Below are 16,449 nucleotides of genomic sequence, written 5' to 3' on the forward strand. Positions count from 1 at the left end.
TTGCATAATTATCTAATTCTGTTCTGCATGTTATGTTGAATGAGACTAGGCCCTACTATTTCAATGAAATTTTTTTCTTATCTGATGATTCAGTTTAAAAATTATTGAATAAATGTTGGCGAACATGATTAAAAAATTCATACATCTGTCATCTGCTATATCAATTATCAGAAAATTCACCATACCGTATCAGATTCATGTCATTTATTTGCAATTTTGCATTTCATTTTATCTTTTGCTTTATTATGTTCCTACGGGAACCTCGCACACCAAAACGGGATGCTAACATCCCTTTAATTACGTGACTTTGGAGAGCAAATTAACTGCTGTCAGACTGTAATATTCAAATATTGTTTTCATCTGAACTTGCAGATCTAGCTCTAGATGGCAAGGGATGGCGAGATTCTGATTTGGTGTGCCCCCTCTAGTGTGCGTTTTGATATCCACAAACTGTTTTCTGCCAGTGGTCCGCCATTGTTGTTTTGGTTTTCAATGCTTGAATTTTGTTATGTGAAACGTCACTCAGGTATTTTTTTAATTCTATTTAATGGTTAATTATGTTATTATTATATTGACATCAATCCAGACGAAAGTCCAGCCCTATTTATACTAATGCTAGAGCAAAAAGTGTTAGCTCTTTCCCATTTCCTTTACCTGAATTGCCAACATCACCAAAGATTCAGATCAAACCCAGACCAAGACAAGGTGGCAACAATTCTAAGAGTGTGGTTCTTGTAACTCCTCCTTTCCCCAAAAGTTTACAATCACCAAATTCAATGAATCTGTTTATTTTGATGTCAACATTTAGGGCCAGGCCCTAAGCTCTCGAAGACTCTTTCCTTTTTCAAGAATTAGATTTGGCAGGTAACGTGGTAAGAAAATATACATTTCATAATAACTGAACCATCATTATTTATTTATTATTTCCAGTTCCTCATGTTGCTATGGTGACCTTGACTGTTGGTTCAATTGTTGTCGACAGATTACAGACTAACCTTTACCAGTATAGGGACTCATTGCAATCAGGAAAATATCATTGCAATTATGAAATGACGAGTAGCAATAACACGAATTCAAATTTTGGATTTCTCATGAAAGATGGAGTTCTCTGTCGTGTGCAGCTCAGGGTAAGTGTTATAACATCTTATATATTTCATGAAAAAATTTAACTAAAAATCGGTATTTTTACGTAGTACCGTAAAGCAGAAGTTGAAAAACCGGTGGAAAAGAAAAAGAGAAAAAAAGTTAAAGGAAAAAAGTGATGAATTCAGACCATTCATGTAAGAACAGCTACTATCATAAAAGTTACCCAGCTGAAAAAGAACTGCAGTATTTTGCCGAAAACTGCAGTATTTTGCAAAAAATTTAGTTATTCTAATTTTACTTTAGTTTTCCATTACTATATTTATTTTACTGTAGTTTATCCTTGTAAAACTGTAGTTTTACCAAGTCTGTTTTTCCAAAATTTAAACAACTGAAGTTTTTTTTAATAAACTGTAGTATAAATTTTAAAAACTGCAGTTCAGCAAAATTTATTTTAGTTTTTTATTACTATGTTTAGTTTACTGTAGTATAAATTTTAAAAACTGGAGTTCTGCCAAATTTACTCCAGTTTTTATTACTATGTATCTGTAATACTGAAGTTTAAACAGTTGTTTGATTTATAAAAATAGTTAAACGAATATGAAATTGTACGTGAACAATACATTTAATAGGAATTTTTCACATACACATATGACTTGGCAGTTATAAAATTCACAGTGAAAAAAAATTATTAAATATTATACAGCAGGAACACATTTAATCCATTTCAAATCTACAATTATTTGGGACAAATGACTAACTCTTTAAAAATAACCCTTACCCGAAATGATTCAGAAACAATAATCTTCATAAAATTAACGAGATTTATGTTTCTTGACTTTACAAGTTTAGTTTTCTCTATATGCAGCAGCGGTACAGAATTATTTAAAGTCTATTTAATAGTTTATAGTATATCCATTAACCACTTTAGGCCTATTTAGTCAAGTAGATAAATTTTCATTTGCACTTAGCCATACAGTACCCACCAAACTATTAGGTACACCCCCCTATTTTCAGTGCATTCTTATGGCACTACGTGTTTAGAAAAAATGCAATAACTCTTGAACCGCTTGGGCTAGATTTTTTTCCTTTTGGCCCTGAGTAGATCTAATGATGATCTACATTTTTTCTACACATGAAGTTGTCGTAGGATTAACCCCCACGGCGCTACGGTATCGTTCATTTTATTAGGTACACCCGTTTTCCCCCCATATGCGCCGTGTTAAATACGGCGTTTTTAAAAATTTACAAAAAATACTAAAAATCAAGCTAAAATCTTTTTCTTTGTGCCAAACGATGCAGAATTCTTCACTCTTTACGAATATAAAGAATGATTCACAATAAAACCAACTCAGAGAACCCTTCCCTATACCCTAAAGTTTTCCACTTCAAAATTTGTACTTTTTACTACACACTTGCACTGTCGCCCCCATAGGCATTAGAAATTTCGACAAATTTTGAAGTGAATAATGGTAAATTAATAGAATAAATAATTTTATAATTTTATATTTATTTATTTAAAAAAAGGTTTAAAAAATTAAATTCTTCCGGTCCGGGAGGGGGGGGGGGGCTCTAGACCCAAAGCCCCCCCCCCTCGTATTCTACGCCTATATCTAATGAAAGTTTGAATAATGGAGTATTGGTTCGAATCCTATTACCAGCATCTTTTTAATTATTTCGAAAATCACTCAACGGGTGTTCCGAATTTATAACAAAGTCAAACCCGTAAAAAAAATTCGACAGGAAACACAATTTCCCTCAGATATTCGATCGAAGTGCAATGGGTTTAGTGCTGACATGAATGTCATTTTCATTGAATGTCATTATCATTGAATGTCATTTTCAGCCCCGTGTTCAAATTCAGAAAATGTTCGAATTCAGAAGATGTTCGAATTCACAAGATAATTTTGATAGACTTCAGATTGAAATATTATTCAAAAGATAACCACAGTAAGTTTGGAACCCAGAACCGATAACTAAAACTTTCGTTAGAGGCAGGCACTAAACCACTGTGACAATACAATATATGAATAGTGTTCGAACTCTTTAATGCATGTTAAAACCAATGAGAAATGGCCGTCGAATTAATTTGGCTGGTATCTTGACTGTGTAATAAATTCGGGACAGCCCTAAGGCGATTTTTGAAATAATTTAAAAAATTTCTTTTCTGAGATTCGAACCAACGAAAAATAAATAATAACACTTCCTAGGCAGTCACTTAATCACTGTACCATGGATACATATCAATTTATTTCGATCTCTTCAATATATGATGCAGACCAAACAGAAATGGCCGCAGAATTAATTTTACGGGTATCCTTACTGTTTTATAAATTCGGGAGGCAATTTTCTAAATAATTTTCAAAATGCCGTTCCTGGGATTTGAAAGATGAAAAAATCGATTTACTACTTCGTTAACTGTGAACTTAATCCACTTTGCCATGAGACACTATCGAAAATAAACTGAATTGAAGATTGATATTTATCGCCCATTTCTTAGCAAAGATTTTGAACATGAAAACGAAGGAAAGAGAATCAAATCATTTGCTTTTGATTTGCATTCAACAGTCAGTATTCCTCCACGATTATCTTTATTGCAGAGCTATAAATTGCTTGTATTAGGCATACATAAGTAATAGGCCTACACTAATCTGTATAGAAAAGGAGAAAAAAAAAGACGGCTGATGATATTTTCGGATGGGCGCAAATTGGAGATGGCGAATGGTTGGCTGTTTCTCTCTTTTTTCGTCCTTGACTCTCCTACACACAATGTAGCATACAATTATTATTTCTCTTTTGTTGTTGTGTTTCTCTCTCTTTTCTTTCTTTCGTAATCTGAAACGTATAACGCCACGAACGCACGAACTCGGCAATCTAAATAGGTAGTCGTAGTCGGATTACGTATACAGTACCTACCCGAAGTTTGGAAACGCGCGAGAGAAGCTTATGTAAAAAGCCGATTTTCGCCGCGTTCCCAAAAATCAGGTTTTTCACGGAGAGTATTGAAATTTTTTTTAAAGTAGCCATAATGGTTGGCTACTTCCTGAATTTTTTTCAGATTTTTATAACTAGGGGGAGGGCATCTACAAATGAATGTAAAAGTTTGGAAACACGCTGTAGAAGCGTATTAAAAAGTGGCTACTTTGCCGCTCTCTAAATAGGTAAAAAATAACCCTATAAAAACGCTAAAAAGTGCAAAATAAAGAGCTTCGTTAGCTCTATGACATTTGTCATTTTCAATTTTTTTGACTTTCATTTAATATAATGAATTTCAAATTGAAAATGAGATTTGTCATTTTTGCCCATTTCCACCCTTCTATCCCACAGCGCGGTGTTGTCGCGATTTCTCCTTTGTTTAATTTTCGGAGGTGGGAAATTTTCGCCTTTGCTCTAGTAGGCGATATTTACCCTTCCTCTAAAAATAGAAAAGTTGTGTGTGCTGTATTATAACGAAGACAAAAACCAAGAAATTTTGCGTGTTTTGGACTTTGGAACCTGGCTAATCACCTGCTTCATCAATAAAAATCAAGAAAGAAAACCATGCATTGTGTAAAGCTAGCTCGGGAAAAGAAAAAAAAATAAGAACGCCTTCGGAATGAAGAGGAGCACGCCTTATGAATAATTCACGAATCATTTGGATTTCGTCATGACTAGACTATGCGGAGGCCGCATGGCCTTGGGCAGCATGGTTAGTCTTTGCTCTCTCTCTTATTCTCTACGGCGAAAAACAAGCGACTCGCAACGGTGGGCTTTCTGTTGATTAGATTCTTACATAAGACTCTTCATAATTATGTAGTCGGTCGAGGATCAAATTGCAATAAATTTGGTGTGTCGTTATATCGACATTACGGCCAGCACCATCATCGTATGATGATATGATGATATCATATCATCATCATATTTGGCGCTGGGTATTTTCTTCTCATCATTCGTGATTTTCTAAAAAGAATTTCACCAACGACTTCAACGCAAGAGATATGACCCTCCCCCCGTCTTCGCCAGATAGTTGAAGAGAAAGTCCGCGTTCTGGCGCCATCCAGAGCCCAAAAGTCTGATTTTTTTAATTAGTTGGTATTTTTCTCCCCTCTTGGTCTCATAACGCCATTATTCCAATGGAAAATAAAATTTGGATCAAGAGTAAACCACCTATAGCGTAACAACTGTCATAATCGCTATTTGGCGAAATTATGCATCCGCGCCCGCTCCACCCGAGCTCTGCCGAGAAATTCTCTTTTTTCTCTTCTCTTCACGCGGGAACCTCTCCCGTAGGTAGGCTACACGATTTGAGATAAAGAACGTCGTTTGTAAATGGATGCGTGAAGGTTGGGATCGGCAAAAGGGACGCGACAATGTCGGAATTTTCTTTATCGATTCCAATTTGTGTTGAGGATTTAAAATTTTTTCGGTAAAGTGTACCTAGAGGCGAAATATCTGGGACCTTGTCGAAATCGATGCCGTTCAATACATGGGGAAAGATGTTGCTGGAGCCCTTCTTTCATCCATCTCACCGATGTCCTTGTAGCGGTTTGTCTTCCCCAACTGACATTTCAATGGTCGAGCATGGAAAAATTTCCCTGCCAATTTGGTCGGAATCAAATGTCGAAAGCGCCGCTATGACGAATACAGTAACGAAGAATATTGGCAGAAATGCTATTTGGAAATCGGTTGATTGTGCAATCAATAAGGGACGCTCACGCTGTTGCTTCGCGCGAAAGTCGCCAACACCTTGTGTTTGTTTTTTGTTGCCGCTTCGGGAAAACGGAAAGCCATGGCAATAAAAGAAAAGTTGCCATAAAGATGGACGGTGCTGGGTTTCCCCAATTCAGCATCTCGTAGTCATAGGCAGGGTGGAAGTCCTTTCTCAGCTTCTTCAACTTTCTTTCATCAATAAACGTTACATCCATTTTGAAAGAACAATATAGCACGTATACACCTTTCAGGTGAAGGCCAAAAAAATCCGCTTGAATAATTAGACGAATTACAAAATAAGACACCATTCTTTGTTTTCTCGTTTGACTCCGTGAAGTCGTTTTTCAACCTTAAGGAAGAAAAAACCTTAAGTCAAGATTCTGAAGATGTTAACGAGGAGGTGCCAGATGTGGTGGCAGGTCCCTCTTGGTTAAAAAAATTTTCTCGTTGAACTTGGTTTTTTAAAATATTTTTCAAATTTGATTTTTTGCCTACAGACAAAAATGTGATAATGAACCAAGCCTGATGTGCATTCATTCTTCAAGTGAGTTACTTAAAAAAAAAAAAACTGATTAAACAAAAACGGCAAGAGAAAAACAGTTCCAGTCAATGGCATAGCTCAAGAATAATCGTATTCCGTACTATGTTACGGTTTACAACGCCACCAAATGGTAAAAAATGAAAAATATAGATAAGTTTTTCCTACCTTTTAAATCTGGGAAATGTGCCCAAACATCCATCCATCCGCTGATAAGTTGAATCATCCAGGCAGAATGGGGAAAAGGGCCCCAGACTCGCAAATACACCTACACTAATTCCGGTATATACATGATGACAGAGGGAAATTTAAAAAGGAGGAAGAAGAGATCTGTAACTCAAATTACATAGGCGGTTTCTCCAATCAAATTGGATGCTGTTTATCGAAACAAAAAATAAAAAATGGGTTACGAAAAAAATTTCACTGTATTTAATCTGCCGAATTAATTGTCATTCAAACTGAATTGGAATGGGGAGGTATGGCTGAGTGGGTTAAAGCGTCAATTGGAAACAAGAAAGGGGTGGGTTCAAATCCCCGCTGAGAGTCCAACAGGATTATAAGTTGCGAGTCCAATAGTCCAAGCGTGACAGTTTGGATTCCAACAGATAGTACCGTGTTGCACTCCCAACAGGCGCAGTCGCAGAAATGAGAAATTTGTCATCATGATGAGACAAGAACGGAAATTGCAAGTCTGCTCATCAAAAACGGAAATCTTCATTCAAAAGCATTGCAAAAACTGTTATGGCAGGGGAAAAGGAAGCGGATCATGCTAGCATGCTTCTACAGTCAAAGGATTTCCACGAAATATGATTGCTTTCCTTTTTTAGAAAAATTCTTTAATTCGCGAATATGACTCTTAGGTTAAGAGCATAGTTTTCATAAAATATACCATCAATAGCTTCGGTTTCTTCTTTGCTGGGTGTATCATTATCAGCCTCACAATGCCACATTGGCAAGGCAGGATATGAGCTGGTGGTGGGTTTTCGGGACACTTCATTTTTCATGCTTTAGTATAAGCCGAACACCTTTCTAAGTTGAGACACCGATAAAAAGTATGGGACAAAGAAACCAAATGCGGAAATGAAAGTAATGAAAACCAGTAATGAAAACACAGTAATGAAAATCAACAACCTTATATGGTCTAATGGATAACATTTTGAGCTACCATATCAATATGCACCCCGGTCCGGGATCGATTCCCTTCACATTAATTGTTATCATAGTATGGATAATCGTTAATCAAAATTTTTAACAGTCAGCATCCGTCAGCATCCCTCTTATTCCTTATTGCGCGACTATTGTAAATAGTAATAAACATAAAGAGTTTATTTTCGACAGTGTCTCATGGCAAAGTGGATTAAGTTGACAGTTAACGAAGTAGTAAATCGTTTTTTTCATCATTCAAATCCCAGGAACGGCATTTTGAAAATTATTTAGAAAATTGCCTCCCGAATTTATAACACAGTAAGGATACCCGTAAAATTAATTCTGTGGGCATTTCTGTTTGATCTGCATCATACATTGAAGAGATCGAAATAAATTGATATGTATCCATGGTACAGTGATTAAGTGACTGCCTAGGAAGTGTTATTATTTATTTTTCGTTGGTTCGAATCTCAGAAAAGAAATTTTTTAAATTATTTCAAAAATCGCCTCAGGGCTGTCCCGAATTTATTACACAGTCAAGATACCAGTAAAATTAATTCGACGGCCATTTCTCATTGGTTTTATCATGCATTAAAGAGTTCGAACACTATTCATATATTGTATTGTCACAGTGGTTTAGTGCCTGCCTCTAACGAAAGTTTTAGTTATCGGTTCTGGGTTCCAAACTTACTGTGGTTATCTTTTGAATAATATTTCAATCTGAAGTCTATCAAAATTATCTTCTGAATTCGAACATCTTCTGAATTCGAACATTTTCTGAATTTGAACACGGGGCTGAAAATGACATTCAATGATAATGACATTCATGTCAGCACTAAACCCATTGCACCATGAGAACAACGAATTTTTTCTACATCGAATATCTGAGGGAAATTGTGTTTCCTGTCGAATTTTTTTTACGGGTTTGACTTTGTTATAAATTCGGAACACCCGTTGAGTGATTTTCGAAATAATTTAAAAGATGCTGGTAATAGGATTCGAACCAATACTCCATTATTCAAACTTTCATTAGATATAGGCGTAGAGTACGAGGGGGGGGGGATTTGGGTCTAGAGCCCCCCCCCCCCCCCTCCCGGACCGGAAGAATTTAATTTTTTAAACCTTTTTTTAAATAAATAAATATAAAATTATAAAATTATTTATTCTACTGTTCTAAGGAGTCTTCTATCAATTTGCATAAAAAATAGTGCAAAACGGAAAATAAAAAAACAAAATTTTTCTAGACTAGATGTTGAGTGAGTGAGAATTTCAGCCTAGGTATTTCTTTATCTCGTATTGGGTTTCACAAAAAAAATATATGGGCAGATGTTTTGTAACATTTGCGCATTATGAACGTGATCGTAATGGGTCCCCATAATTTTTAGTATTTACTTTCATTAGTATTTAGTATTTACTCATGACTGGGGTTTCCATTAATAAGTAAAAAAAAATATGTTTTTGTTTCGGAGTTTGAATAATTCTTCCGAAGAAAATAGACTAGCGGTAGCACTGATGTCTTTCAATTCTTTTGCTTGGATATTAATAGGGGATTCTAGGAAGTGTATGAATATTTTGTTATTTAATAGTAAGTTTATTATTATGGCGTAATATTTTGAATAGATGGGTTCAAGTAACCCGAGAAGATTTTTCCCGTAGCGAAACGCGGTGGAAATACGCTTTAAATGGAACTGCTTGGTTGAAACGCTTACCATGGAATGCATTATTATTGCATTCTAGAACGCCTTGTTTCCGTTTTTTTCTTCATCACTGGATGCGTTTTTGGAAAAGCAACCAAAATTCGTTTCAAAATGCGTTTTTATATATTTATTTTGCATTTGAATTGAATTTTTCCCGCATCAAAGTTTACCTTTTATAAACAACTTTTACTCATCTATTTTCTTATCTCTTCTCCACACATTTTTAAAAGTGAAGTTTTAGACACATGCATTGAAGTGAGAAACATCATTCTATTCATTGTCAGAGAAACAGCACACACAACATCACTGACACAAATACCCGAAAGAAATTCTGACTAAGAAATTGCACTGACAGAGATATACAGCAAGAGATTATGACTGAGAAATTGCACTGACACCGCAAGACATTCTTACTGAGAAATTGCACTCACAGAGATACTGATGGTCAACTGAGAAAACACTGACAGAGATATACTATGACTGAATTACTCACCGATTGTTAAAGCTCTCGATAGTTTTCAAGCGCTTAAACAATAGATTTTGTTCGCGGCTTCACTAAAGAAATTACTTCATTTTTTTCAAGATTTCCCCCATTGTCTTCATCGTCCCCATGGGACGCAACATCTGGAACATTTACTGATTTCTGATAATTAAATTGGTGAACTCTTCTGGCAGCCTGGACACACTCGAGTGCTTTGGAGATATGGATTGGCTTCTTGTGCTGGTCTAAGACATTAGTCATGACAACTGTAAAATGAAAAATCATCAGAATTTTTTACAAACAAATAACTAAAAAATTGACTAATAAATAACAAACAAACTAAAAGAAGACCTTATAACTACGTCGCTCGACCTTATTACAATGCGTCGCATTGCATATTTTTTATATTAGAAGAAAATCAAGGATAAATTGCAAATTTAAAAGTTGGGAGAATTCGGCTTCAACAGAGCGACGTAGTTATAACGTTCTCTTCTAGTCTGTTTGTTAGATATAGTCATGACAGCTGTGAAATGAAAAGAACGAACTAAATTCCGACAGTTTCAGCACATTCATTACCTCCAAAAATGGCTAACATATTGGTTAGATGGCCAATTCCAGGTCTAGTGTCTTTGATTCTACCACTTCGTCCCTTCCACTACACTTTACAGCATAACTCTCTAGTGAAAATGTAATCCATTATCGACTTTGCCAAAGTCGATTCGTAGCTCACATGACCTAGATCTTCAATTAAAACACTAAACTAAAAAGAAATATAAATGAGACTGCCAGTGACAAAATAAAAGATTTTGACTAACTCGCGTTAATTAAGAGTCGCGTTAAACTGTTGAAAAAGCGCAGGATTTGCTGCAACGATTCGCCTCGTTTTAATGGGACCATGGAGGCCCAGGTGGGTTTTTGGCGATTTAAAACTGCGCAGCATTCCGGTATCTATCTGTAACAACATAATGACGATTTTAACGGTGCCCTCTCCTATTTTAATAATAATGAAAAAACACTCACTTTTCAATTAAAGAACTCTGAAGGGGACTTCAGGGTTCTTTAAAGGTGACAGGCATTGCTTCTGGATCAACTCCAAAAATACGTCGGGATCCAGAGAATTTTTCTTGTCCCAGGAACTTTCAAACAGGTGGCAGGAACGGTATGTCAAATCCCAAAGTTTGCGGATCTCAAGTGACACTGAATGCGTGGCGAAAAGATTGTGGGGGGCGAATTCACGGGCGATGAGATATTGTTGATGCCAAGGCACCAGAGCTCTGATTATGATGTTGTAAGGTCTTTCCGGTTGGCTTATGGCTGCTCGTTTCATGCACTTTGTGTTGATATCAGTTAATTCTTGCATGGCCCAGACAGAGTGATCGACGGGCTGCACCAACTTCGGAATTCGCGTGATCATAAGCTGAAACAGCCTGGCTCATAACGATACGTTATCAATCTATGTAGCAACAAAAGGATTAGTTAAAAACACAAAAATTGATGGATTGGGATGAAGTTAAAAGCTTACGCTGTAAGATCCCCTTGGTTTGGAATAAAAAACTGGCTTCATGCCATTCATCCTAAAAAACCATGCCCTTTTTCTTTGCTCTTGAGGACTCAATGGTGGACTTGCCTCTGTACATTGCTGAGAAACCCTGTAAGGATAACGAATATCAAATAATAATGAATAACAAATGCATCAAGTAATTACCCAGCTAAAAAAGAACTTAAGTTTAACTGTAGTTTAATTATAGTTTCCATTACTAGAGTAATTTGGCCGAAATACTATAGTTTTTTTAAATCAAATTACTGTAGTTTTTCTTCAATAAAAAATGCAGTTTTATTACTATCACTGCTAAAAAACTTCGACAAAAAAAGATTCGACTTGTGGATCGCCGAAATCCGTTTAATGCTAATCTGGCAACCCCGAGCCATTTTTCCGCTTTCTTTATTGTCCTCCCTCTCTTTAGCCCTTCTTTTCCCTCTGACTTCTTCGCCTGCTCTATAGCGTGGTGGAGCTGTCAGAGCCCGAAACGACACATTTCTTAGTTTAAAGTTCTTTCATTGTCCTCGAGGTTATATACTCTTCTGATTGTTAGTGTCTCCTCTTCCTACATTGTCCAGGTATATATTGTTATTAGTTGAATTTGTGCCCAATACTAAATTATTGTTCTGTGTCCAGTCGCCACCTTGGCTCTAAGACTATTCGCCATTCTCTGGCCCCCCCACGTGATAATCTGTCCAGCATTCTGATTTGGGTAATATTTCCTTATGTTTATAATATGTATCTGGCCCTAATTTATGTTTCACTCCCATCAGGTCTGATTGTGTCTGTCTGACTCTTTGCAATCCTTGCGAGTCACTCTCTTCTCACTTTTGTGTGTGCAATCCCAGGTATTGTCCGTTATCAATTTCATTATTCCCCCACACACTAATCCCCCTATCTTTTCCCCAGAAGCCACACGTTGTCTCTGAATACAATATTCATTCATCCATCAGCCTACAGTCAGGCCACGAGAAATTTAATTCAAGGGTTCCATCAAGGGAACATTTGGTCCTTCGAACCGGAGTGTGAGTCACCTCCGAGATCTCCTTCTGGATCTCCAGCAACTCAAACCCAGCCAGCCGAGTCCTCTCAAGCTGACTGCCGTCTCAATTTAAATTTCAGCCAGTCGAGCCCTCTTACTGGCCGTTATATCCAGACGAGCCTCACGCCTCTCCACCTTCACTACACGCACGTCCATTTATCGTGTCTCCGCGTCAGAGCTTCACATCAAACTCAAGACCGTCTTCACCATGGCCACAAAGATCAAGCCAGGAGAAGATGCCGATTACGACGAAGACTACGCCGTCGAGCTGGCAAATATGAAGGCGAAGAGGAAAACCCTGCGTCGTCAGATCACGGTGTCGAACACACAGGTCGAGACTCTGACTAATTCCAGAGGCTCACGGGGAGCCATTCAAGGCTTACTACTCCATCTCAACGACTTAATACTCCGAGCCTCACAGCTTCAGACCGACATCTCTACCATGGAAGATGACGAGGAAGAAGCCGAAAGACAAGACGCCAATCACTTGGGTTATGTCACGCGTGTTGGTGAGCTGTCTGCCAACGCTCAAGATTATATCAGGAGTAGAGATGGAGATGCAGCGTCCATTGTTGGACCGAACCGAGACCCACCTCTACCTCCCGTTTCTCCATCTGAAATTCTCCGGCGAGAGCAAGCTCGTCAAGACGAAATTGCAGCAACTCGACTGAGAACTGAGAGAGCCCGCGAGCAAGCTGTGGGGACCCGCCAGCAAGCAGATCAAGCATGGGAGGAAGCGGACGCAGCCCAAGCTGCCCTTAGGCTACTCGGCGTCGAACCTCCCGGAGGATCGATACCACCAGATGATGACCATTTCACTTCCATCAGTCAACAGATCAACAACACCACTCCGCTAGCAAAGACATTGTTGGATCAACAACGTCAGAAGAATCTTGATAGCACTCAAGAAACTCCTGACACCTGGATCGATCTGTATAGTGCTGGCCGTCTACCTCCTGTTATCACTGCTCGTAGTACACGCTCATCAGTATCGGCGGAATTGGAACCTTTCGACGAAAAGGCTTTGGAGTGGTTTTCCTGGATCGATTTGTTTCGAGCATTGGTGCACGATACCCCCAAGTCTCCCGGAGAGAAGCTGGCCCTTTTAAAGAGATTTCTTCGAGGAGACTGCTTGGACCTGGTATACGGACTAGGAGGTGGTGAAGCAGCCTATATCGAGGCCCTGGTTCGGCTGAAGCAGACATGTGGCCACCGAGACGTCATGAGAGCAGCACATCACCAAGCCATCCAGAAGTTGGAGACGAAGCAAGATCCAGCATCATTCAAGAGGTTCGCCGAACGTATCCGCACCCATTTATTCGACCTTAGCCGAATTGGAGAGACGGGGACGACGGATTTGATTGAGAAGATTTGTCTCAAATTACATCTAAACGACCGGTTGGCCTGGAATGAAGACAGACGGGGACGGATCGAAGATCGAAGCTTGAACACCTTCGGAATGTGGTTATGTTCCCGCGCTTCCGCGTATCAGAACGCTTTCAGCATTGCAGCCGATCAAGTCAATCCAACTTCGTCCAAACCAACTAATCCTCGACGCCAAGCCCGGACCAATCAGAGTTCAGCAAAGATGGCAGGTGAACATAAACAAGTTTCCTTCCCCTTCACTGGAAAACCGTTCTGTTTTAAATGTGAGAAAGGACACAGACTATCGGATTGTGAAGATTTCAAATTACTCTCCGTCGGGGAGCGCCTTACCTTCTGCATGCGCCATCGTCTTTGCTTCAGTTGTTTCTCAACCAAACATTCAGTTTACGAATGTGACAGGCGAAAGCCGTTTAAACACTCTGGTTGCGGTTATTACCATCACCCGCTGTTACACCATGCTGCCAAAGAAAAACTGCCGACAGAAACAGAAGAAAAGGCTCGACCTACAACCGCAAGAATCGGAGCCCCTCGACAAGTCACCATGGGTATGCTGCGTCTTCGAGTGATGGCCGACGACGGAAGTTGGGTGTTAGCCAATATCTTCTTCGACGAAGGTAGCGATTCAACTCTAATGCGAAGTTCCTTCGCCACGGCCCTGAAACTCCGCGGCCCACGTCAGATCTTAGCTGTGGACGGAGCTGGCGGAATAATCAACCGCTATCCATCGACCAGGGTCCAGTTTCGAGTTCGAGCGACGGATGGCAATATCTTCTCTCTAGAAGGATCTACCATGAAAACTGTAGCCAGCCCTACACCCATCACCGACTGGAACAAGGAGAAGTCTCATTGGTCTCATCTTAAAAACCTTCCGCTCGGCGAAACAGGAGGAAAGGTCGACGTCTTGATCGGGCTAGATCATGCACACCTGCTGGCCGTCCGAGATTCAAGAGTTGGTGAAGAAAAGGAACCTATCGCCTCCAAGACCGCCTTCGGATGGGTCGTCAGAGGAGTCGTCAATGGACGAGTAAATTCGGCTTCCGCCCGTAGCTGCAAGATTTCCGGATTTACTTCCTTAGCCAACCTCGCTACTGAAATGCGCCGATTCTGCGACACAGAAGATTATGGAACGGAGCATCAAGTCGGCTGCCTGTCGCCCGAGAATAAACGCGCTCTCGCAATTGTCCAAGAGAAAACCAGGAGATTGGAAGTCGGATACGAAGTGCCGATCATATGGCGAGAAGGAGAACCCGACTTGACCAACAATCGTCCGATGGCCGAAAATAAATTCCGTAGCATGTTGAATCGATTCAAACGTCAGCCAGAATTCGAAGAGGATTACCGAGCAGCTGTCCGGAAATACTTCGACAAAGGTTACGCTTCCCGTGTTCCTGATCCAGCTACCGCAAAATACTTCCTAGCCCATCATGGAGTTTACAAAGGAAAGAAGCTACGTGTGGTCTACGACGCCGCTGCCCCGTTCAAGGGAAAATGTCTCAACGATTCGATAATCAGTGGCCCAGCTCTTCAACCATCTTTGGCGGCCGTCATCACTCTTTTCCGAGAGGGAGCCGTTGCCTGGGCGTCCGATATCGAAGCCATGTTCAGCCGCTTCCGGCTTTCCATCGAAGACCGGGATTACTTCTGTTTCCTATGGCAGGAGAAAGACGACATCGAACCAATTGTTTGTCGGATGGACCGACTTCCTTTCGGAGCCAGCTGCTCCCCTTTCGTGGCCATTTATGGAGTGCGCCGCATCCTGAAGGACACCGGAGCACCAGACAAGGTGGTTCGTGCCGTCGAGGAGAAAATGTATGTAGATGACTATTTAGGATCCGCAACATCCGTTACTGAAGCAGTTGAAGAAGCCGTCACAGTCAAGAACTCCTTGTCCGCTGCTGATCTCAATCTTCAAGGATGGATCTCAAATTCGCCGGAATTTTTACTGGAGGTGTCGAAGACCGATCGGCCGGTAACAGCTACACCTTCCGCTCATCCGCTCACCAGTGAGAGCACAGAAAAGGTTCTTGGCGTCGTCTGGGACACCAATTCTGACACTTTAGGATTCCTAGTAGCCAAATCATCCGACGCAGCCCTAACTCGCGTCAGTCTGGTCAGCAAGGTAGCCGGTGTGTTCGACCCGCTTGGAACGGCTTCGCCGTTGATCGTCAAGGCCAAGATTCGTCTAAGAGCATTGGGTCTCAAGGGACTCGACTGGAGCGACGAAATTACCGGTGACGACGAGATTTGGTGGCGTAGCTGGTTCATCGCTTTGGAACAACTTAACACATTGAAGATGCCACGATGCTTATTTCCGGAAGAAGCCCAAATCATCGACGCCGAACTTCACACCTTCTGTGATGCTTCGGAAGAGGCCTATGCTGCAGTGATTTATCTTCGCGTCCAATACTCCGACGGTCACGTTTTGGTTCGATAGGTACGAGCAGCGAACAAGCTCGCGCCGATGAAGACGATTTCCATTCCCAAACTCGAGCTCAACGCAGCCCTGTTGGGCGCTCGCCTCCTACGGACCGTTCACTCAACCCTCAAATCGAAAATCAAGAGACGGAAGCTTTGGACAGATAGCAGCACCGTCCGAAACTGGATTCGGGCCACGGCGGCCTATTATCAAATATTCGTCAGTAACCGGATAGGCGAGATCCAGACAATCACCCAGCCTGAAGAATGGCGATTTATTCCGGGAAAATTAAATCCAGCGGATCTGGCCACCCGCTCCTCCCTGGACGAACAGCCCATCCCACCCGTTTGGTTGAATGGGCCGGACTTTTTACTTCAGTCTGAAGACCATTGGCCACCCGATCTACCGTGGATGGCGGTAAAGGAGGAAAT

General features: G+C 40.3%; 1 protein-coding gene and 2 long non-coding RNA genes across 3 annotated transcripts; all 3 read left to right on the forward strand.

The window, feature by feature from the left end:
* The first annotated feature begins 439 nt into the window (after positions 1–439).
* On the forward strand, positions 440–1,223 carry LOC124335855. Its single transcript, XR_006916925.1, has 4 exons — positions 440–526; positions 587–864; positions 931–1,127; positions 1,194–1,223. It is a non-coding gene; the product is annotated as an uncharacterized LOC124335855 (long non-coding RNA).
* Positions 1,224–11,522: 10,299 nt separating this feature from the next.
* LOC124335901 lies at positions 11,523–12,179 on the forward strand. Its single transcript, XR_006916946.1, has 4 exons — positions 11,523–11,752; positions 11,811–11,886; positions 11,948–12,022; positions 12,084–12,179. It is a non-coding gene; the product is annotated as an uncharacterized LOC124335901 (long non-coding RNA).
* A 245-nt stretch (positions 12,180–12,424) lies between these two features.
* Positions 12,425–16,036, forward strand: LOC124337827. Its single transcript, XM_046791841.1, has one exon. The coding sequence runs from the start codon at positions 12,425–12,427 to the stop codon at positions 16,034–16,036; it is 3,612 nt and encodes a 1,203-aa protein (XP_046647797.1).
* Positions 16,037–16,449: the final 413 nt, after the last annotated feature.

This window comes from Daphnia pulicaria, chromosome 4, assembly GCF_021234035.1.
Source record: "Daphnia pulicaria isolate SC F1-1A chromosome 4, SC_F0-13Bv2, whole genome shotgun sequence".
Taxonomy (NCBI): Eukaryota; Metazoa; Arthropoda; class Branchiopoda; order Diplostraca; family Daphniidae; genus Daphnia; species Daphnia pulicaria.

Coding starts and splice junctions, on each gene's coding strand:
- LOC124337827 (XM_046791841.1), top strand. CDS start 12,425: ATGGCCACAAAGATCAAGCCAGGAGAAGATGCCGATTACGACGAAGAC.